The sequence below is a fragment of the Etheostoma cragini genome, chromosome 19, assembly GCF_013103735.1.
Source record: "Etheostoma cragini isolate CJK2018 chromosome 19, CSU_Ecrag_1.0, whole genome shotgun sequence".
NCBI classification, from domain to species: Eukaryota; Metazoa; Chordata; class Actinopteri; order Perciformes; family Percidae; genus Etheostoma; species Etheostoma cragini.
The window spans coordinates 8,333,637-8,357,021 of record NC_048425.1 but is presented as its reverse complement, the minus strand read 5'-3'; the positions used below and the strand labels follow the sequence as shown (position 1 = coordinate 8,357,021).

Below are 23,385 nucleotides of genomic sequence, written 5' to 3'. Positions count from 1 at the left end.
CCCAAGCTGTCCCATCACCAACTAAACAAACTACCAGCACTGAAACATGCAGAGGTATATAAATAACCATTAATATATAGTACAAAACACTGACCGCTTCCAGCAGAACGTTTCTCTGCAGCAGCAGAGTCCTGGTGTCTGATTTCAAAAGAAGAGGACATCCCGCTGAAATTTTGCTGTTAAAAACAAGCTCAGAACACTAAAAAAAAGAACAGCTGAACCCGACCTGGCGGATACTTCCTATTTCAACATCACAGCATCGTCCCTGTACTCCAGTGCAGCTACAGCAGGGTTATTGACCATTCAACAATCATATGGACAGAAATCCTACCCAGGAGAGGCAAAATGCCAACATCTCTCTGAGCCTCTATAGACCAGAATGCAGTGCAGCAATAAGACATGTTTAGAAATGTCTTTTTTGTAAGCTTTGGGACCCTTCCTGTCTTCACTGGAATACTGTATAACCAACAACCCAACTGTGTGTCACTAAGGAGATGCTCAAAAGCATTAAAAGGATAACTCCGGTTTATTACAACTTTTATATATATATATATATATATATACACACGCACACATACCAGACCAGGCCTTTTACTGCCAAATTGAAAATTCCAACCCTACAAAATGAGCCCAAGCCGAACCCAAAACCTAATACCTAGTTGAGACCTGTTAGGTAGCAGAACTCTGAAATTCAGACATGTTATAAATAAACCAACAGTTTAGCCAGATTATCTAAACCATTACTGGAGATCAAACAGTTAAAATGTCCTTAACAATTAGAGCCCGCCCAAAATGCCATTATCAATATTTTACTTAAAAACTTTCGCTATACTGGCCAATGTTTTACTTCTTTTTTTTAAACATTTGGAAGCATCATACAGCAGAAGCCAAGGTATGGCCAGAAAGAGCCAATATAAATATAAAATTGCTTACGCATAAAAAGTCAACAGTTGCGGCCCTAATGTATGCGTACACTATTACAAGTGCAGTAGATCAGACCTTGAACAAGGAAGTGGATTGATGTTTACTATAGACTCTTTCATTTTATTGTTACCGATATAAATGGCTGCCAAAATTACGAAAATAAGACCTAAGTGTCATAAACAGGAATGATGCGTTAAGACGAGGCGTGTTGAGTGGGAATTAGGTACTCCAAAATGGTACATTATGACTCTTCATCACAAACGGATGAGATCCATAAGTGTGAGAGGATCTTCAGTGTTCCACCTAAACTGAAACCAGTATCAGGGTGGCAGCGTAGGTCGCGGAATATGTCAAATGCATCGACATATCAAGGGTCCCTCGACCATAGGACCACTACAGCTTTCCCCCAGCCCTCTCCGTGGCAACTTAGTCAACATGGATGTTAAAGCGGTCAGTCCAAACTGGACCGGACCTGAACTCTAACTTGGCAAAAAATATATATATAAATCCCCAACTGCTTGGTCAGCGGAAGGTGACATGAAAACTGCAGAAAAGTGGGGGGGGCAGGGATCAGGAGAGGCAGAGGGAGCTGGGGGAGGAGGTGAGAGTACACACCGGTGTGGGGAGGCCGTAGTAGGAGGGGTCAGTGAAGGGGAAGAGGAGGAAGAGGAAGAGCAGGACCCCCATTAGGTAGGAGGAGAGGACAGTAAGGCGGTGGGGGTGCTCCATCGCTGCACTGATTGCTGGGAAACCCATGTAGTTACAGAAGGAGTGGCAGAGAACCGGACCTATCAGGTGACCTGCAACACACAGGAAGAGGAAACATTAACACTGGGAGATTACCCGGATGCACAGACGCGTTACCTAGGATGGCGAAGGAATGTCCCGCCCAACTCTGCCTCTGATTGGCTCAGTTAGTAGGGATAGGCCGCTTCTCTGGTCGTTTGTTGACAGTTTGCCGATTATCTGTATCAGAGTTTCATTTGCCTGATAGCCACTAAAGTTAATTAATTAAACAGTGCACTACTTTGGCTCGGCTACAGCTCTGTGTCTGTCTGTCTGCTTGGGTTTCACTCATCATGGAGTCTGACTTAATAGGGTAAATGAATGATTATATGATGAATCAACATTTTGGATTTAAACTCATCTGAAAAGATTAGAGAGTAAAGGTCACACCACAAACAAAGGCAAAGTTGGCAACAACAGTGTTGTCCTTTAGAAGAAGTTGGCCCTTTGGGAAAGAAACGGCCCTGCTAGCTGATGTGTCTAAAAGTTGGTGGAGCTGCTGGAAGAGATGTCACAGGGAGATGCGCATCATGTTACCAAGGAATAATGCGATGCGATGGAGAGACCTCTTTGCAGCTTTATGTCACACAGGGGATGAAGAGAAGTAAGTAAGTAATGTTAACTGGATACGTCAGTGACATGTTTGAGCTGTAGCAGAGTTTTGACACGTACAAAAGTAAAACTATCGTCAGCTCGCTCACTGTAAATGCAATGGCTTCTAAATTGTTAGCTGTTCAAGTAACCCGCCAACTTATTGGAACTTTAGCATATTCACAGTATCCCCCAGAGTTAGATAAATCCGTACATACCCTTGTCATCTCCATGCGTGTCTGTCATATGCACCCACTGCTGGCCTAGCTTACCACAGATGCTGGAGGTAACTGGCCCCATCTAGCCTACTGCTCCCAATAAGTGGCAAATAACAGCAACATGTTCCTATTTACATGTTGTGATTTGTATAGCATGTACAAATAACAAGGTCACATAAGACACAGACATTTTCTAACCGTATACATACTGGGAACTACTTTCAGAAGGCAAAGCACTGCTACTTCTGTCCCTCTCAATCATCACTTATTAGCGACTGGAAGTGTGTGGTGGTGTCTAAAGCGCGGTAGCCCTCTTCCTGGATTTGTTCTTATTTTGCTGTGGACATTTATAGCCGTCGGCAAAGAGCCTTTGGTGCCCATGAGGGTATGCAACCGTCGGGCAATAAACACGTAGTGTGCAGCCCGTTCTCATTCCCCGCTGCTTTGTCTCACCCCGTGGCGTCTAGTACCGACACACTCAAAGCACAGCGGTTCCTCACAGCAGAGGAAAGCAACTGGAAGCCGGGGACGGAGCACGTAACCACATAAAAACGTACCACAATAGGTTTTGCAGAGGTGGGGGTGTATTTATCTGTTTTTTATCTAAATATATATATTTACACTGTATATGTATGTATAATGTAAAAATAATGACACCAATACTGTAGGCGCGTCCACATGATACAGCCTTATGTGATCACGCACATTTTAGGATGCCTATTGTCAGCTGGCCGGCAAACGTAAATGATGTAAATAAAAGCATCTCACCTGTTCTGATAAAGATGAAGGCAGTGTAGGCCCCAAACACTGCTGTGTAGGAGAACTGGAACACTGTAGTACACCAGAAAAACACGGTTCATTATCAGCTTGTTCCTATTACTGTATCGCCAACTGACAGAGTGACACAGTCACAGAGACTGCACACATCGGCGCTCACCTGCAGAGAGGAAGATCCCTGACAGCGTGCCCTGCCTGAACCGCAGCAGCTCAATCACATGGTGGAAGTGAGCTGGAGGAGAGACGCAGCGGCATCAATCAACTGTGCAACACACGGTGTGAATCTGCTGCTTTCATGTGCTATGACTGCTTCTAGAGGCAGTATATCACGAGACATATCTAAAACTGATGGTTTTCTAGGAAGAACGCACATCACATCAGTCGGTCTGACATTTATTTAATTTTTAAAGAACATAAGACAGATTTGCTGGAAACAGATAAGATGTAGTCGCCGTAGTCGGTGACTGTATGATCAGAACATATTTAAGTCAAATGTTTAAAAAAAAAAGAAGAAGAAGAAAAAAAGATCACAATTCTTGTGAAAAGAAACAACAACAACCACAATATCCCAACACATTGTTTTTTTCCACCCCTTCTCTATACTTTGAATGGCAATTTGGTCAGTGTCCTGAGCAGAACTCACCGACTCCAAAGAATAGGGGGCAGGTGAAAATGGCGGTGAGAGGCCCAGCACAGGGAACCAGCATGGGCAGCATGCAGGCCCTGAACACCAGCTCCTCTGTTAACGGCGCCACCACCTGATTCCTCAACCAACGCATGTCGCTGAAACACAGCCTCCAGAAGCACGGGTCTGCAGGGGGACAGAGACAGAGGAGCGTGTTATTCCACCTAAAGTACAGCTAGCACTTCGTAACAGTTCCACGTAAGAGTTTATTCTTCCAACGGCAGAAATTGGGCTGAGAAATGAGTGCAGTTATGTGGCTTTGGAGTTGTACAACCCAAACTTAAGAACCTAATTAATAACACAGACTAGTTAATAAAATCCTGGGGTTTATTCGGGCTCAGTTGATGGATTCAGGCACGAAGAATGACAACTGAAGCCTTAAGTAGCAACAATTAGCTCCGTTAGCGGTTAGCTCCATTAGAAAGATTTGGAGTGAAGCAGACTGCCGTGGACAGGAGTAACAACCGCACTGTGATAAATGTTGTTCAGGGAGATTTCACAGCGGTGTGGCCCCGGCAATTCCACGCTTTGTTTATAGTTAATCCTGCAACAAGACCAGCAGCAGGAAGTTAACACCCGGATCCCATCAGAATAAAGCTGATTCTGATTCTGATTGATAATAGTTAAGCCTGCAACAAGACCAGCAGCAGGAAGTTACAACTAACTATAGCCTCTGAGCCTGAAGTAAAGAATTAATACTGTCAGGCACGTGTAGCGAAACCAAGAGGGAGAGCGGCTGGAGGCCGCTGGTCTGTGTGCACTGTATAAAACCCATTGTTAATTGGGAACAAAATTAAATTTGGATTTAATCTACCTGGACAGTCTCAATTTGCCTGGGCAGTGTGCCCAAGTACAACCTAAGTATGGGAAACACTGATTACCATCAACAGTCATATCCCTTAGGACCTTAGCTAATGTTAGCAATTAATTGCGATTAAAAAAAAAAGAACAAAGAAGCTGTTATGTCCAAAAATTGTGATTAGACAATTATGTAATAACATTTTTTGATTACCTTTATTTTTAACATGTTAAAGATCCAAATTGTTACATGCCTATTCAAACTGTAATTAAAATCTGTCAAAAGTATCAAGTAGTATGGCCCTAAAATCTGTGATGTTAAAAAAAAAAAATCATAATAAAAAAGCATTTTGGCTGTCTCACCTAAGGCCACCCGGATCCCATCCATAAAGCTCCAGGGACAGTCCATGCCCAACTGCATGAGAGGGCCCAGAAACAGGACCTGCAACACAGGAACACATAGACCCCCCTGTTAAAATGTTCACCTTTACAGCAGAATTAAACCGGTTCACAGTCTGGTTCAAAGATAAAAAGGTTTTGGTCTCTTAAGCTAAGTTCACCCTTCATGACAACTCTACTTCATGTGTTGTCTTTTAAATTTTGTTTAAATTATATTCAGGCATGATGTTCTAAATAATTAAGGTCATGCAGCTTTGAGTAACAGTGGGCTGCCATCACGGTGAGGCAATAAAGAGACCGTAGGCCCGCCTCAGCTCTAGCTTGTTAGATTGTGCTTATAACTTAAGCAACCGGCAACTTGTGAGGGGCCAACGACTCATCATCACAGAAGACTTGTTTCTTACCATAGTGAGCATCAGAGGAAGTATGACGGCCGGAATGAGGCCTTCAAAGTGGATCCCCATGAGAGCCAGTAACGATGGGCCAGTCTGACACAAACATACACACACACACAGATAATACAGCTAATGAATAGCAGCACGACACAACAGCACTATACAGACCTACAACAACTGAATAATTTGTTTAATCCTCAGGTGTTCTGGACATTGGTTCTGAGACATGGACTCACCCTGACACCTGTGAATTCTCTCCATGTCCACACGAAGAGAGGCGACAGGCCCGACACGATGAGCACACTAGTGAAGCGTCTCTTTATCACAGTGGGGTGATCCCTAAGCAAGGACCAGTAGAGACAAAAATCACAACATAGTCTCGCATTGCCAGACCTTCCTTCACAGCACTGCGGAGGAGGGTCTGGCTAGTCCACACAGCATTCTGGGATGGGAGATAAACGTGCTCTGGTTTATTGGCATGTCTTTAAACCAATTACAATCGTCTTGGGCAGGTAAGCGTAGGATTAGCAAAGATTCTGCTGCAAAATAGCCTTGTTTTTGTCAAAGAAGGGTACTTAGGGAGTTGAACTCTGGAATTATAATGGCCGTTAAGTGTGTAATGAGAATTTTACCCCAAAAAAAGATAGATATGGTTACATTGCCAGTTCTAGTTCAGAGGATGTTTCCCGAATCGGCCAGAGTTTAGAATGGCATCACATGACAGCAGAAGGTATTGGACATCCGGCCAAAAATGAGGGACACCCTCTGACAAGACCTAAACAATCCTGTAAATGAAACGTTGTTGGTGTAGACGAAATTGCATCCCCCTTTTCTCACTCTCTCTCAGACCTCAAAGAAACACAAACAGATGAGGGTTTTGGATGGCTGACTTTGAGTTGCAACTAAGTTGCATGCGTCCAGTAGGTGGGGTGGTGGGGTGTGGGTGCGGTGGGTGGCAGCAGGTCATAGGTATAAGACTGGGATTTACAGCTAATTTCGCTTTAGGACCACCAAATAGCTAGTCTGTCCATGGTTGTGCCAAGGTGAGTAATTATCAGATCCATTTTTAAGTACTTCATTTCATTACAGAACACATAGCGGCTACTAATGTCACTGTCAAATACAGTGAGGTGAACCACATGCTCAGAGAGAATATGAGCACTAATTATGATTTCAGTAACAAACTGTTTGTGACTTTAATGTAAAAGCCCATTGAGCCTAATAGATAAGATATGCCAGTGTCATAGTGTTTCCCTTTTGTTTAAATGCGTAGCGCCCCCATCTGTAGTTAGAGTTAGAGATATGATAGAGAGGTTTGGTTCAGGTTTAGGTAACGGTAGGGGGGAAGAACACGTATCGACGGGGGAACAGTGTTCGTCACAACACCGGAATGAACATAAATGTAGTTTCACTAAACCACGTAGCAGAAGGCAATAAACCCATATTGAGCTCATAGACCACCGCTGTGTGGCTCACCTCGGCAGGTCACTCCTCCACACGTATAAACTCCCAACATACGAACACGCCAGCAGCAGACAGGACAGCACTGACACCCAGCATAAACCGTCTGGAGGTACGAAGCCGCCATTGCTGTGTTTCATGTCCTCTGTCAGAAGGTTTGGTGATAAATCCTCCTCCTCTGCCATAACGACTGCCAGTTGAGACATAAGCAAACAACTACTCGGCACCGGGGCGGTTGGTGGATCATCTAACACGATAAAACACCCCACAACATGAAGCGTAAAGTTGTCAAACACATCCTTTCCAAACGCGAGCTAACGTTGCTAGCTGGATTGCTAGGTTCTGCGGCGCTCTGTAGTGACGTCATCATATGTTGCTTTTTTTTTTCTTTCTTCTTCTTTGAGGTTTTACAGGAGCTGGCATTCTATATGTTTTAAAGTACTGCCATCCTTTGGTAGTTATGTCCTTTGTTACATCCATCGATGGCACAGACTATGGTTACATCAAACAACCATTGTCTCTGGTTTGCCCAGTACTGTCATAAAAAAGTATAAGTATTCCTAACTACGAAGGGGGTCCTTCAATTCAGGGTAGAGTTCTCAACAAGCTAAATATAGAGTATATTTTCTAATGCATAAGAACATGTATCCAAACACAATTCTACGGAACAAGATTAGGGCCATGTCTGAAAAACTGAACTTGAGTTTAAAGACAGAATTCTAAGAAGAAAGTCTGAATTCTGGCAACAACAACAACCTATGGAAATGTTGATTTAAAAAACTGCTTTCTTATTTCTCTTTCTGTCATTGCAGTTTGTATTGTAGGATTTTTATTTTTGTTGTTATTTTCTTTGATTACGGGTAATTCATTCTGTATTACTGAACTGTCCATGCTTTCATGGATAACTACCTTGCTCTATTACGGGAAATCATTACATTTTTTTATCATGGATACAAAAACATTTCATTTATTAGAGTAACAGCAAATTTTATCATAGATCTTGGACAAACATTTGAACAAAAAGTATAAGTTACCTTGGGTAATTAAACCTTTTTAGACAGAAGACATTGGTATATGGCAGGGTAAGAAAAGCACAATTGTGAATAATAAAATAAACTAGGGCTTAATTCCATTTAGCTGCTTCAGTTTCAGTGTCCTGCCTAGTATAGTTCATGCTGGCTCACTTTCCCTGTCATGGCTAACTAGAACAGTGGCATCCTTAATGGTATTAGTTACACCCATGCTTTTCTAATTTCCATTTTTTCGGAGCACTTTAAGGATTTGTTTTGTAAAAATAATTGTAAATAGAACAAAACTTTAATGAGAAAGATAAACATTTTGATCTCAACATTACATTTTTATTTTGAACTGCTCCTACTCCATTAAGCTAAGTTTATGGTTGCCGCGGTGTTCCTGGCACAGGGGCCACACGCCATTAACTGACGTCACCACGGCTGTTGTTTCCAGCGGGAAGGCCCTGCATGCTGTCATGGAGGTGATCCACAAAAGCCTATATGGTTGGAACAATAAGATGTCGGAGCAGAGGGTTTATTTTCTCGAAACAAAGGGACGTCGGACTTGTGGGCTGTCAGATCAAAGGGATTTTTTGGGGTTATTGAGAGGTCGGTACAATGGAGCGTCGAAAAAATGGGCAGTCCCCCAAAGAAAAGCCAATGTGACTTTCTCTGCCAGGATGAGAACAGCCGACCGACACCTGGCAAGAAGGATACAGTTACAAAGAAAAAGTAAAAGAAACAATGACGTGTGCTAACAAAAACACAGGTTGAGCTACATGCTGAATACCAAGAGATGGGACACATGCCTCTGTCTTACAGACAGTTAAAAAGGTGCTGCTCTTTTTGGGTAACAGAGGCAAAACCCAGGGACCGCAACACATGTGCATGCTTTGACCATGAGAATATAAGACTTTGCATGGAAAAAATGAATCAGAAGAAGATGCTCAAAACATTAAGCATTTCAGAGCTCATGTCTGCAACAGTGTGTGACCTCCACAACAATAGTTGTGTGTACTGTGAGTGTCCCCAATGCTGCTATAATGAAGTTAAAACACCTGAGGGAGAGGAAGGTATCCTGACTTATGAGCACTAAAAGAAGGAAGCTGTGGATGTGGATAGAAAACCATTCACACACTTTGTAAAAGTGACCAAGACGTTCAATGTCACATTGGATGACCTAGCCAGGCACTAGCTTAACGGGGTACACCAGAATGAGGCATGTTGAGCACTGAAGGAAAGTTTAATGGAGGATAAAGTGGCCATTCACATAGACCTTTCTGAAAATGAAAAAGGTCTCTATGTAGCAGAGGTCAGGCTTTCCACTTTGGCGGTAGCAGGCAGCAGGCAACCATCCACACCAGTGTGGTATACACAGTGCAGGGAAGTCAGGCCTGTGCCTCTCTCTGATTCCCTTTGACAAGACGAGAGAGCACTATTGGCCCACTTGGAGCCAGTGTTATATCATGTAAGAGAGCTGAACCCTTCCATTGCTAAACTACACGTTACAAGCGATGGTCCGGTCACACAATACCAGAACAAGAAAAACATCTACCTCATCAGGTTCAATCCTGTTCTTTAAGGGGTTCACTCAAGTGAGACTCATGGCAAGGGGACACCAATTGGGGTTGGTGGGGCTGGGAAGCGAGGTGCTGATGCTCATGTTCGCTGTGGCCAAAACATGGAGACACCAACAGAGCTCTTCAGTGTGCTCAATGCTAGTGCCTCAAAGGTAAAAGTCTTCTGGATTGAGGGCAGTGGCGAGTACGATGAGGCATCACCTCCCCGTCGTTAAAGGTAAAATGAAATTGCACCAAAATAACCTCCAGAGAAGCTGGGAAAATACATTGTTGTGAAGGTTACTGCTTTTGCAGCAGACCCGTGCTGTTCATGTGCACAACCCGCAAAAAGTCGATTTCAAAATGCCCCAGGAAAGGAAAGGCAGGCCTTAGCCGAGAACCAGCAAAAGGAGAACTTTGGTGAGCTCAGGGGAAAGTTTGTCATTGATTGTTATGATGGCGTCTTGATCTCTTTGTAGGCCTGGTCCTCAGAGTAATTGAAGACAAGTTTGAGGTCAACTGCATGCAGCCGTTTGGGGAAAGAAATGTCTTCATATGGCCAGTTAAACCAGACAAAATCTTCAGAAGAGGATCCAGAACCTCTGAATTCCCAGTCCTCAAGGTCATACTCCAGAGACTGGCTGGTTTTCAAGTTAAATCTAGGTTATTTGTTCAATGATCCAAAATATGCTTCAGTGTTTTTTCCACTTAATGTAGAAAACAAGTTTTATGTAAATATATTCATTCCAATAATTTTTTTTTAATCACTTAAATATTATTAACAATGTGAGTTTTATGTAATTATGTTTTTTCCAATAACAATGAACTCTTTTAACGAATTAGTAAAATGTGCTTTTGTTACTATTTATGTCTGTGGATAGTCTTGAATATTCAGAATGTCAAGACAGTCATTAGATATAATCAGCCCTGGTCATTCGGTAAAACAGTTTTTAATAACTTAAGGAAATACATTAATCGAAAAATATAAAGCAGATTAGGCTTTTATTGAATATTTCCCCTTTTTTCATATCCCTGTGCAACTTATTCCTTGAACATGTTGGAGGATTTAGAGTAGTCCCATGAAATGATTTCATTTATGAGATTAGGGATCACGTTATTTCTTATTTGTTCCCTGTTACACACTATATACTATCTCAACATCAATGTCAAATCAGGCTTGATCATTAATAACTATTTGCATAGTCATGGTTAAACTGAATCACTGTTTTGGTATCACATTGTGACCGTAAATGGTGAAAATGACAAAAGCAGTGTGAATTAATTGCATAAACCACATAATCTCAATGTTAAACACTTTTAATTATATTTCTTATATTTATAATTTAATATGTCCATTTTATTTTTTTACACTTTTAAAACCTTATTCGTCAATGACCCAAGTAAACTTACTGTAATCAAACATCTAAAAGCAAATATCCCATCAGATGGGGGCCCACTTGGACAACATCTTATTAACTTGGGATCCATGGTCTAATGTGGTGGAACCACGGGTTCAGGATTTAGTTTGTGGGAAACTGATATTTGGCACTAGATGGAGCCAAAGTAATGCCTGATCAAACCCTACACATGTAGTGGCATTCATTGTGACTTGGGTTCATATCTATTTATACAGTCAACGGTACATCAATATTTTTTATAGTATTAAATCCTAGCAAGAGTTATTTCAAGACATTTTACAGATAGAGTGGGTCTAGACCACACTCTATGACTGAAGATCCAACAGTTCCAGTAATTCCCCCAAGAGCAAGCATTTAGTGAAACAGTGGCGAGGAGAAACTTCCTTTCAGGGAGAAAGCTCGGACAGACCCAGGCTCTAGGTAGGTGGTGTCTGACGGTGCAGGTTGGGGGTGTGATGACCAGAATCATGATAGTCACAATAAAGATGATGGAACTATGACTAGAAGTAGTAGTTGTAGTAGTTCATGGCATAGCAGGGCACTGCAGGGCGTTACAGGGTGTTGCAAGGCACTGCAGGGCATGGCAGGACGTAGCAGGGCATAGAAGGCAAGGAGCAGAGCGTAGCTGGGTGTAGCGGGGTGTAGCAGGGCATGGAGAAGGGCCACAGTGACAGCTGCAACCATGATTTAGGTGCCGCCCTACGCCAAGGAAAACTGCTGGGCGGAAAAACAGAAGGACTCCGGGGAATAAGCTCCCCAGAGATAAGTTAGTAACAAGCATTTCTGGGACATAGATGCACATAGATGGGAATAGGGAGGAGAGAGAAGCTCAGTGTGTCAAAGGACACGCAACGACTAATAAATACACAAGGTAACGAGGGTAGTGACAGGGGGCAGGTGGCATGAGAGCTGATAAACAGGTGGAACACATCAGGGAAGGGCAGACAATGCAAGAAGCGGGAAAACACAACTCAGGAAATAAAGCAAGACATGACACAGGAGAAACCGACACTAAAAAGTGAAACAGGAAACTGAAACATGAAAACATACACAAGGACGCAACTAGGAAAACAAAACAGAGAAGAATACTGCAAAACAGGAAACAGAGGAAGAAAACAGGGAAGAAATGATGCAGTAGCTGCAGTTCAAATGCAGAAAATGTTCTGTTAGGCCTATTTTATTAAATTCTCACACAAAGCGGCTCAGTTACTAAACATTAAAAAGCCATCAATAATGTTAAGTGTCAAAAAAGCAACTTAAACATCAGAAAAAACTTCAAAACATACAAAAAACAAGACAAAAACGTTGAAAGAAATTCCCAAAATGTCGAAAAGAAAAGTGACAAGAACTTCGTAAAAGGTGAGAAAGGTCGAAAGAAAGACTCAGTCCCAAAACCAACATCTGTGGCCACCGAAAGTAAAAAAAATCTAAAATGAATCTTGCATGGAATTTCTGTTGAAATGAACTGCTAATGCACAGATATTTCTTAGAGTGTAAGCTTCGAGGACATACTGCTACATGTTTGTCTAACATTAAAACATGATGTATAAATATATGACTACATGTCAATAATTATTATTTTAATACCTTAGTGTTGTATGCACCATTAAAATGTGTGTGAAAAGGAAACTAAACAGGGTCCCGGCTCCCCCTCTCTGTCAGCTAAGGGGCCCCTTAGGGGGGGCTAAAAAAACGTTGACCCCTGCCTTAAAGTGATACATTTGTGCATTTAGACAGAACTGGATCTGGATCAGTCCTTTAAGTCACCAGATTTGGAACCCCGGATTTACAAGGATCCCTTAAAGGCAACACAATAGTCGTGTGACAAGATTTATTTTTTTCTCAAAAGAGAGAGAGAGAGAGAGAGAGAGAGAGAGAGAGAGCGAGAGAGAGAGAGAGAGACGTAGGCGTGACATCGGACTGTCTCCTGTTATATCCGGCAGGAATGAACGTGTCTCAGTCTCCGCTGTAACATGAACGAAGGAGAGGCGATATGATGCCCTGCGCTTCTTCTCTTTCTTCTTCTTTTTCGTCTTCACTCCCGTTCTCCGTCTCTACGCTCCCCAGGCCGTACGGGGACTAATACAACCCGCACACAACACACACGTACGCACCCAAACACACACACACACACACACACCCAGAAGAGGAATTACGCACAGATCCGAGCCATCCCGGACCTCCATTGGCAAACATCAGCGGGTACGGGCCTATTTATCTGATTTCTGCCATCACCTGTCATTATTACAGCAGCACATCCATCCATCCATCCATCCATCCACACAGGCGCAGATGACAGGAGACGCCAGCTGGCCTGTTGTCCGCTTTACTGCTCTTCTAGGGAAATGATGGAGGTTAAAGTCCCCGTTTTATTTGTGGATTGTTGACTTCCTCGCCTTTGTTCAAGCTGACGCGAATCTTTATGAGGTAAATTTGAGTGGTAAGTGATGTCAAACTGTTGGAAGTGGTGCAAAATAGGGCTTTCGTGGGAGCTTATAGTGGATTTTGTTCTTATTGGTGGCTGCGCGTCTTTAAAAAAAAATATTTACCTCTATCACCGCTGTGTGCAGGATATGACAGGGAAATGTGTGTTTGTGCGTAAAAGAGGGTGTGTGCGTGCGTGCTGATGTCTTCCCTACTGTGTAGTGTGTGTTGTCTGTGCGGTGGAATCCCCTGTGCACAAACCCAGCCTGCATGTGCTTTAAAAATGACACAATAAATAGCTTGTTTACGTAGCCAAAACCTGATATTTAATATGAAGAAAGAAGTAGAAATAATCGATTCTGCGTGGATGCTGATTTCTCCTTTTTCCGCATGTCACACCTGTTAATGGCCCAATCAGATCAGGTTACTACATCATCATGTACGCAAGTACGCGTCTATCCACACAGCATGGCCCTGGGAAAACGCAATCCGCTGCAATCCGCACAGACACAGAACAGGAATAATAAAAGCAGATAGAGGCCATGTTTGAATAATCTTGGACTGAAATGAGGCATTTCCGGCGCACTAACAGGTTCATGCCATATTTCCCAGCTTCTAGATGCTTCTAGGATGCGTTGAGAAAGAAAGGATTTGGATGGTCAGGACAAATGAGCTCTTAGTCACACACACAACACAAAAAGTAGCAGCAGTGCTTTGTTGTTGTTCATGATCCGATAGTATTACAGTTTGCTGAGTGATGAGTAATATTTGTAACTTGTGGGGAATAAGACAGTTTTGGGCATATGGGCCTAAAAATAGATCCCTGGCGATGTTGTGATTACAGTCAAGCTGAGGCCGGTTGCAGATATGTAAAACCAAAAACTTCACTGTCATCCACCTCTGCATCAGTGGATACGATGCATGTTATTCATTCAAATCTATTGGAGAAATAATCTTTGTAGATGCATGTGTAGATGTAGTCTTTAAAACAGCGGTTTTATTCTGACAATTGCAGTTATTTAAAACTTGTACATAGAGATTAAGCATTTAAGGTGTCACATTTGTACATGTATGAACATAAAATACCAGTCTCAATTTAAAGGCACGTGTTGGATTAAAGAGCCTATGTATCTTTAGAAAAAAGAAATACCACAATACTTGTCTTACAAGTGAAAAATTGTAGTTATAACACACCTTTGTTCAGTTCAGTACACATTTAGGTGTTAGTTGCTTGAGTCTTACCTGGTCTGGTATGACCAGTAGCTTATGCCGGTTAATGTTAGCTGTTGTTACTTTAGATAGTTATTGCTGTGTAGTTAAACAGTCAGGTGACTGAGTCAGTTCACTGACTTGAATCTCCTGTCCTTGTACCACTGTGATTATGTTTTTAACGTAAAAATGACGGGCTTTATTTAAAGGTGCCCTGTCATCAACAAAAGTGGTTATATTGACAGTGAGTATTTCTTACCAAATGATAATGTGTGTATTCTTGAGGTTTAGCAAACATGTTGAATGCATTTCCTTTCTTTTTGTTGTTTCTTTATGTTTTTATTTATTCATTCTGAAAGATGTTTTTGGGGGCATTTTTTGGCTTTATTTTATATAGGACAGGAAAGACAGGAAAGGGGGTAGAAAGAGGGGAAATGACAAAAGGGACGTGGGTTAGACTCAGTCCAGTCCAGTAAGAACTGAACCTTGGTACAAGGGGCTCATGCTCAACCAGGTGATCTACCAGGGCGCCCTTGAATTTCCTCTCTAAAAAATATTTTCAATGCAGATTAAAAAAAAAAAAAAAATCTTTAGTTTGCTAGCTAGCAGTCTTCTTTTTTGCCCTTGCCGGTCAATTGCAGTGTTTGTTAGAGTATTTCACCCACCAACTGTCAATCAATTTTGACCCTTAAATGGGTTTAGAAGCCTGATAATATTAATACCACCTTTGGCAGTGCTATTAGTGATGGTAGTAGAAACAAACAGGGATACTAGAACCAGCTGAATTACTATCTGTACTTGCAGTAACAGTAGGCCACTTATACTTTATGTAGTTGTAGCAGAAGCTGTTGTGGTATTAGAAGTTGTAGTGCAAAGCCAGTGTTAGTTGTAGAAGTAGACAGCTAATAGCAGTAGGTACTTACTACCAGTACTAGTAGCATTAGTGGCAATTTATCAAATTAACAATAATAGCAGTAATATTAGCATCGGCAGTAGTTGTAGTAATAGCATCAATAATAGTACTGTAACAGAATTTAACGGATTAACTCTTTTACATGCCTAGCATGGTAATAATTTGATTCCAAAGCTACAATAAGTACACTATGATCATGTAAAAATGTATTTAGGTCATGCCTGCCAACACTCCGGATTTACACGGGAGTCTCCCACTTTTAACCTTTTCTCCTGCCCTGCTTCTGATTGGTAATTTGTCCCACTGATCTCCAGATTTCACAGGGATATGACTCAAATGGGTGTTTCACAATTTCTGTGATATCCATACTGTAAGATATGTCGTGGTCCTACCTGGCAACCCAACCCAAACAACTCCGTCTGACGTGCCGTGCATTAAAGCTTAATGAACTGAACTGAAAATGAATAAACAGCTCCTAAAAAGAAGTATGCGTCACAATACCTGTCCTCTTGAACAGACGCTAGCCACGTCAGCAAACACAATGAAGTATGCCAGGAAGACTTAAGCATAGTACACGGTGGGAAAATAATGTTAGCGAACATGCTAATTGCAGCATATAAGGTTAACAAAAACAAGCTGTGGAGTCAGAGAGGTGAACTGCTAACAGTGACTCGTTAACATTTATTTTTCATTTCGTGATTAGAAAAAGTGTTGCAGACATGTTTCTGGACCCTGCAATTGCTTGCAAATACGCATCAAGGCGAACCAAGACTACACACAGTACATTTTTGATTGTTATGAATTTAAGACTCATTAAAAGTCATAATTGTATTAATTTGTGGTGTTGGGTTATATGGGACGTTGCGAGTAGGTCATTCCAACCGACACCCCAGAAAATCTTCCTCATTTTCCCAGCACAATGTTGGCAGGTATGTAAGGTTTGTAAGACAAGTACATTATAATCCTAAACCAAAACCACAGCTTCAAACAAGAGATTGTGTGTGCATGTGCGTGACAGAGAGATGAGGTAATACGGTAGCAGCTCACCTGTGAGGCTCTTACGAAGCCTGAAGGGTCAAACTGAGAGGAGGTGAGCTTGCTATCACTAAAAGGGGAGATTTAAAATAACACAAAAATAGTTTGAGCTGCTGTTTAACTGTTCTGAAGTGGTTCTTTGAGCTCTTGTTTTAACCCATTTCAATCTGAGTAGTAGGCGATTTGGTAATGTTTAACAGGGGATATGGAGCCGCTTCCTTTCTGTTACCTGCGACTAGCAAACCGCCACATAAACTGCTCTTTTAGTTCTGTATTCTGTTTCCCAAAGTGGTGCTGCTGTATGGGTTCTACTTATTTTTCCTTTGCACCGGAAGGGCCGGCTTTGGTTGTGTCTAGATGCTAAACCATTATTTGCAAATGTTTCACAATATGGTTAAGGTTAGGTGTTGACCTTGAATTAATAGTTATGATTAGATGGTAGGGGTTACGCAATTTATCCCAAATGGTTAGGGTTCAATGGTTATGGTTTGGCATTGAACCAAAATTGTTTAGGTTAGATGTTTGAGGTTAGACATTGATTCCGAGGGGCTAAGGTTCAATGGTTATGGTTAGACATTGACCTCAAATAGTTATGGTTGGATGGTTGCGGTTAGAGATTGACCCCAAATGGTTCAGGTTAGATGACAGAGGTTAGGCATTGACCATGAGTGGTTAAGGATCGATGGTTATGGTTAGGCATCGACCTTGAAGGGTTAGCTTAAGGATAGGTTGTCGGGCGGTGAGTCTTGCAAGAGTTTTCAAAAATGTAGCGTCACCATCTAGACAGGACCCTCATCTGCAGGTTTTTGATGGACAGCTTTGGACATCAGGAAGAGGCTGGGTTAGACGACACTTCAACTTGGTGGGTGGAAATTTCTAAAGATTATAGCCAAAGTCAAGCACGGTGACATCGCTACAAAGAAGTCTGACAAACCGTGCATTGTGAACATTGATTTGCAGACCACAGCTTACAGTCCCACTTCTTGCTTCAACGTTGGCCTACTGTGTTGGTATGCACACGGTTTATATGTGCAATGAGGAATTATTAGAAATATTTCAGGTGTGTGCACCTTCAGTTTGATTGCTTCTGCAACCCATCTGATTGTCTGACTTTTTGCCCAATCAGTCAGTCATCTGAGCCAAGGGGATGTGCAAAAGTCTAGCTTTTTCTCAGACCACTTCAATTCCAATATGCTGAAAGTTTGCATGTTGCGGTGTATCATAACGGACAGCAATGATGGACAAAGCTACAAAAATCAGGCCCAAGTTTAAAAGGGTAAATAATTATGGAGTTATATAAGATTCGTTCCAACAGCACTGCTAAATCACTCAACATTTTTCCAGCTCACTTTCACTTAACTTTCCCACAGGAAATTTGGGTATTTGGGGTGGAGGCGCTATTGCTTGCATAACATTACCCACATGCCTTGTGTTCTGAAATAGCACAGTTCAAATGCGCTGACTCATTTTCAGAATTACAAACTGTGATGCTCTATGAGACAGGTCACAAGCTGTTCATACTTGACGTTGCATAGCAACAGGCATGGTATAAGCACATGTTGTAACATACTTCACGCCACTTATGTTAAGCTAATCTTTGAGTTGTAAGATCTCAAACACCCAAATAAGTATTGAGCCATTGGTATGACTCCGAAACCTCTTCTCTGTCCCCATGAAACTCAATCCGATTGTCCCTGCATAGGTATGAAATATCAGCACAAACCCCTGATAGTGACCTTCAGAGAGCACAGTGATGTGGCTGGCACAAAGGCTTTTCTGTCAGCTGTTTGTGTCTCTAAATGCCTGCCTTTTGAATTGCAGTGAGTAATGCTTAATGATGAGAGGAGAGAACAAAGGTGAGCCTTAAACATTCCCTTTTGCTTTCATCTCTACTCCCAGGGTCAGGCCTGTCTGCAAACAGGGTCATATAGCTGGCCTTCTTTGATATTCAAATCGACCCGATGAGTGCTACAGGAGCATTATCACGGCCTTTCTCACTCCGTTTAAGCGTTTCCCATTCTCAAGCTTTTCTTGCTCTTTTCCTCATTTTCATTCGCCTTACTGCATCTGAGACAGCAGGGCTATTTAGGAGCAGACAGAGCTGCAGGACACACACGCACACACACAAACCGGTACTAACACATCTCCGTTGCTAGATGCATAATACTAAATGGGTTTATATGGAGAGAACAAATTATGGATGATGTAAATTTACATTGAGCATACTGATTAAAGATGCATGGTAACACAGTAAGGCTGCTAAAGCGGCATGGCGAGGTTGATATGATGCAGTTTGATTCATTACAAGGTGGTCCCTGATGACAAGTCCTCCAAACCAGACGATGAAATGATGTATTTGTTCCTAACCCACGACCCACAGGAGCGTTTTCTGTCCTCATATCTTTGTCTATATCCTTGTCGTTCCACTTCCGGGATTGCCCCGGTGCCACAGAAAATTCCACCGGATGCATTTTAAATTCCATGAATGAATGAGGACTAGTATTGACTTCTACTCAGATCTCTACAGGGTAAACTGAGACAGCTAGCTAGACTATCGGTCCAATCGAGTTTTCTCTCGCACTATTTTGCAGCAGCACCGTGTGGAGCTTAGCACCGCCCATGATGATTCTGAAAATGTTTTTAAAGAAATTACATTAAACCAGAGCGTTTTCCTCTCATCCCCAAATGCCATTTGGAGTAGCCAGACCCTTCTTCAGTGCGTTTTGGAGGAAAGTCTGGCAAAACAAGACTACTCATGTCTAAACCAGAGAATGTCAGTTGCTGTTTTGAACGTAAACGGTCCCAGTTTGGTTACGTTAAGCCACAAAAACTATTTAGTTAGGTTGAAAAAAAATCATGGTTTAGTTTAAAAAAAACAGATGTTACTTCACTCCCGGCTTTGCATGTGACGCTGATTAAAAGTTAAAACAAGAACTTGCTATTCACTTTTATTCTAACACAGCACTCAAACCCTGCTCTCCTGGGTAAGAAGTCCTTTTTTGTTTGACCACCCCAACCTGCTTGTCTGAGCAAGCAACTTATATAGGTGTTTTTCGGGGGAGGACAGTCTCCCCTTATAGTAACACTGTGGTATTTTGACACATACTGTACTTCTGTTTAACATTTTGTTCCTGACATACAAGACAGACTGGGTTGTGCGTAAGAGCACTGCACACTCCTACAAAGTAGCTAGCTAGGATGCTATGGACTACGTCAAAATGTAAACGATCAAAGTATTAGATATTGTATTTCCATTTTGTCTTAATACTTTATGACCAAATATTAGCTTTACCTTGTGTTTAGTGCTAATTAGCACATGTTAGCATGCTGGAAATCTAAAGGAGCACTGTCATTGTGAGGATGTTAGCATGCTTCTGTTTGCAAAGCACCACTTTGCCTTAGTGCAGCATTGCAGAGCCGTTAGCACGGCTGCAGACTCTTATTAAACATGAGAGCTTATGAAATCATCTATTTAGCCAAGTTGACATGCTAGCAGCAGTTCACTCAGTTGTTTTCATAATAATTGAAGCAAAAGGCCAATTGGAAGGCATATTTATCGATGCTACACATGAAGTTCAGTTTACTAGTGGAGTTGCTCCTGTGAAAACCAACGTTTAAGATATTCTGCGTGTCTGGTAAAAGATTTTTAAAGTCTGAATATCTATAAAAACAAACCGTGTCATTGGGTTTATCTCTGAGACTATACATTTATGGCAGGAAGAATCGGACTCTGTTACATAATTTTTAGAAATGTCTCTGACAAGTTTGTTTATTTTTTATTTCAGGTTTATTTGCAATAATGCACACTAATAACACATATAACATGTAAAATGTGCCAGATTTAGCCAAAAGGCTATTTTACATCTGCTGTCCCTGGACAGTGGACAATGTCAGACCTAAAAGATAAAAGAATTATAATAGTACATTTTCAGTCACAATTTTTCATATATGTAGCAACGTAGAAAGCTGGATATGAGATGGGGGGGATTTAGTGGTCTCGCCTAGATGCATCCCATACATATCAATAAATAAACTTAAGTGGAATTGGTGATTTTAAGAAAAAAGCAACCACAGAATGGAATGGAACCAATAGTTAGCAGAAAGAGAAAACCAAAAGAAATGGAAGGAGTTGAGGCTGGATTTGGTGGTGGGGGAGGGTAACAGAAACGTTCATAACACTGGCTTGTAGGATTTGTACAGTATAAAGTGTTACATAATGTGGAGCAGACATGCTCTTTGGCTCTGTCATGCTTTCAGTTACAAAAACATACACAACCAATCTGTGTGTGATTCGCTGTTTTGCGTGTGCATGTGTTTGAATAAAAAAATGAATCTGCTGTTATAGCTACATTGTAATTAGATTTAATCAGACCATAACCATCTCTTTATGACCTACTGAGACAGAAAAGTACTGGCTCAGTTCCGGGGACTAAGAATACATGTGAAGAGGAAAATCTTTATTTAAACAGGTTGAAGAGGAGACATTGTGTGATGGGTTTTGTCATGAGGCCATAATTCACTGCAGAGTTCATTTGTCAGTTGGAGTATATTTAGCTTTCTGTTCATTTGTTTCTGGAAGAGACATATTTGACTCTTCCTTTCTTTCTCTTTTTCGTCTTTCTTTCTCTCCCACACACTCCACACACACTCGCCCTTCCCCTGCAGTGGGTGGTTAAGAGAGAGTGAATGCTGGGAGTGAAGGAGAGGGAAGCCAGCAAAAGAAAAGAGGACAACAAATGTTCAAGAAAAACAGGATGGAGGGGGGAATGTTGAGCTACAACATCAAGTATAGTATACTGTACACATTTTGCATGTACCATATTCCTTCTAAAATGACCCTGCCACCAAGAACGTGAATTTGGGATCAACAAACAAAATACATAGTAGTCAACCGGTGTTCATTGCCTTGTCATGGTCCCTACTTAGTTTGGTTTCTATAGAGTGCTGCAGGTATGTGTCCTAAAAGTGAGCATTTTGGCACAAGGGTTCTTTGTCTCGAAAACAAGGTCTTTGAGCTCAACACAAGCTTAAGAGATTTTCACATTTTGTTCTATGACACGGCTAAATAAGACTACAAACATCATCATAACGTCACATAATTATCATATGTCATCACATATGACAAATAAAAAGGACCTTAAACGTGCAAATGCAGGCAGAAGCATGCGGTGGAGTGACCGTGGTGAAGTTTGTTTGTAGCCTAAAATAAATGTTTTACTTCCCTTTGGTAATTGGATTTACGCTTTGAAATCATAAAAGTGGCGTTCATTTGTAAAGATTTTCTTGCTGAACAAAATGTGTAAGTATGCTTTGGTTTACCACAGAGCTGGAACAATCCAACTTTTGGGTTGGCCTACAGAAATACCTCATCACAGCAACACTCTATTCTTAACTGCTGCATTAATAGATTTTTGGCTTGTTTTTTGGCCACCCTTGGTTATCTTAACAAGATAAAGTCAATATTCACTCTCCTTTTAGCTCTGTTTTGGTCTCTACCAACTCCTGACAAAAATATCTGTCTCATTAGGTGCTAAATGCTCAACTATGTTAACCAGCAAACATGTGAAGGCATGTTTACCACCGTTACCATTTTAGACTTGACTATACCAAATTTAAGACAATGAAAACATATACGGACAGTATATCGTATAATCCATCCAAAAGTTGTTATTATTTCAGTCTGGACCGAAACGATGGACCGACCAACTAACAGAATAATGCCTGCTGCAAGCATCAGTGCACCATTTATGATCAAACTTAAAGGCTCCATATTGTAAAATGTGAGATTTCAATGTCTATTTTGATTATAAAGCATGTAGAGGTTTTCTATAAATACTGTCAAAGTATCCAAATGCTCAATCCACAGAGAAATGCACACAGACCGTGTTCAGAAACCGTTCCTTTAAACAAATTGTGATGTCGTAACTATACTATATATAGGTAGAAAGTGGCGTTACAGTGGCGTTACAGTCATTCTCTGGTTGCAATGACAGTGCAGAGATGCAGAGATGCAGAGAGGGCGGATGCTGAAGACCTGGAAACACTGACCAATCAGAGCACAATGGCTTTTATGGGAGGGGGGGACTTAAAGAGACTAAAACGTAGTGTTTCAGACAGAAAGTATGAGAAATTGAATGTGTTTTGAACATATAAGTGTGTAAACATGTTCTAGTAGAAACTCAAAATACAAGTATGTGCCTGAAAATTTGCATGAGATGTAAGAGGAAGAGGTTCTCACTAAACACTTTTGTTTACGTTAGAAGAAGAATATCAGCCAATATTTGAACTTGCAAATAACCATATTGGTTTTGGACAAATCCTTGTAATAGACTGATGTGTAGAGTTGTGTTGTGATGTATTGTGTTTATTGTTACACAGTGTTGTGTATGCAGGGTTTTGTAATTCACCTGTATTAAATTGTATGCACAACAGCGTGATGTGTAGTGTGGCTGTGTGTAATGCTGTCATACAGTGTATTACTGTATGTTGCATGGTTTTGGTTTGTTGGCTTTGCGTGGTTTACAGGGCAGTGTTATTTGCAGTGACAGTAGGGTTATTTACTGTGTGTGAGTGTGTTTAGCCTGAGCACCATCAGCAGCAGCAGAAGCAGACGTTCCTACCTCAGACCCTCAAGCCACTTCGCTCGGCTCCTACGGACTGCATTCCCTTTATCTATTCCTCTCTATTATTCTCTCCTTCCTTTGTCTTCCTTTGTTAGACAGCTTTTCTTTGTTTCACTCCTCTCTCTCTCTCTCTCTCTCTCTCTCTCTCTCTCTCTCC

At 41.5% G+C, this 23,385-nt stretch overlaps 2 protein-coding genes across 11 annotated transcripts in view; one reads left to right on the top strand and one right to left on the bottom strand.

The window, feature by feature from the left end:
- Positions 1 to 414: 414 nt before the first annotated feature.
- rce1a (Ras converting CAAX endopeptidase 1a) lies at positions 415 to 7,396 on the bottom strand. Its single transcript, XM_034856845.1, has 8 exons — positions 7,050 to 7,396; positions 5,810 to 5,912; positions 5,583 to 5,666; positions 5,143 to 5,221; positions 3,940 to 4,107; positions 3,457 to 3,528; positions 3,288 to 3,350; positions 415 to 1,724 (listed from the first exon to the last, which is right to left on the bottom strand). Exons 1-8 carry the CDS (start codon positions 7,238 to 7,240, stop codon positions 1,495 to 1,497), a joined length of 990 nt encoding a protein of 329 aa, XP_034712736.1. The 5' UTR covers positions 7,241 to 7,396; the 3' UTR covers positions 415 to 1,494.
- Positions 7,397 to 12,920: 5,524 nt separating this feature from the next.
- peli3 (pellino E3 ubiquitin protein ligase family member 3) overlaps positions 12,921 to 23,385 on the top strand; it is a 28,451-nt gene continuing 17,986 nt past the window's right edge. For 2 of the 10 annotated variants that reach the window (XM_034856783.1, XM_034856780.1), the window contains exons 1-2: positions 12,921 to 13,226; positions 21,271 to 21,391. In XM_034856783.1, the coding sequence (XP_034712674.1) occupies positions 21,342 to 21,391 (50 nt within the window). In that variant the 5' untranslated portion in view covers positions 12,921 to 13,226; positions 21,271 to 21,341. The other 8 variants (XM_034856788.1, XM_034856786.1, XM_034856785.1 and 5 more) reach the window with 5 other exon arrangements.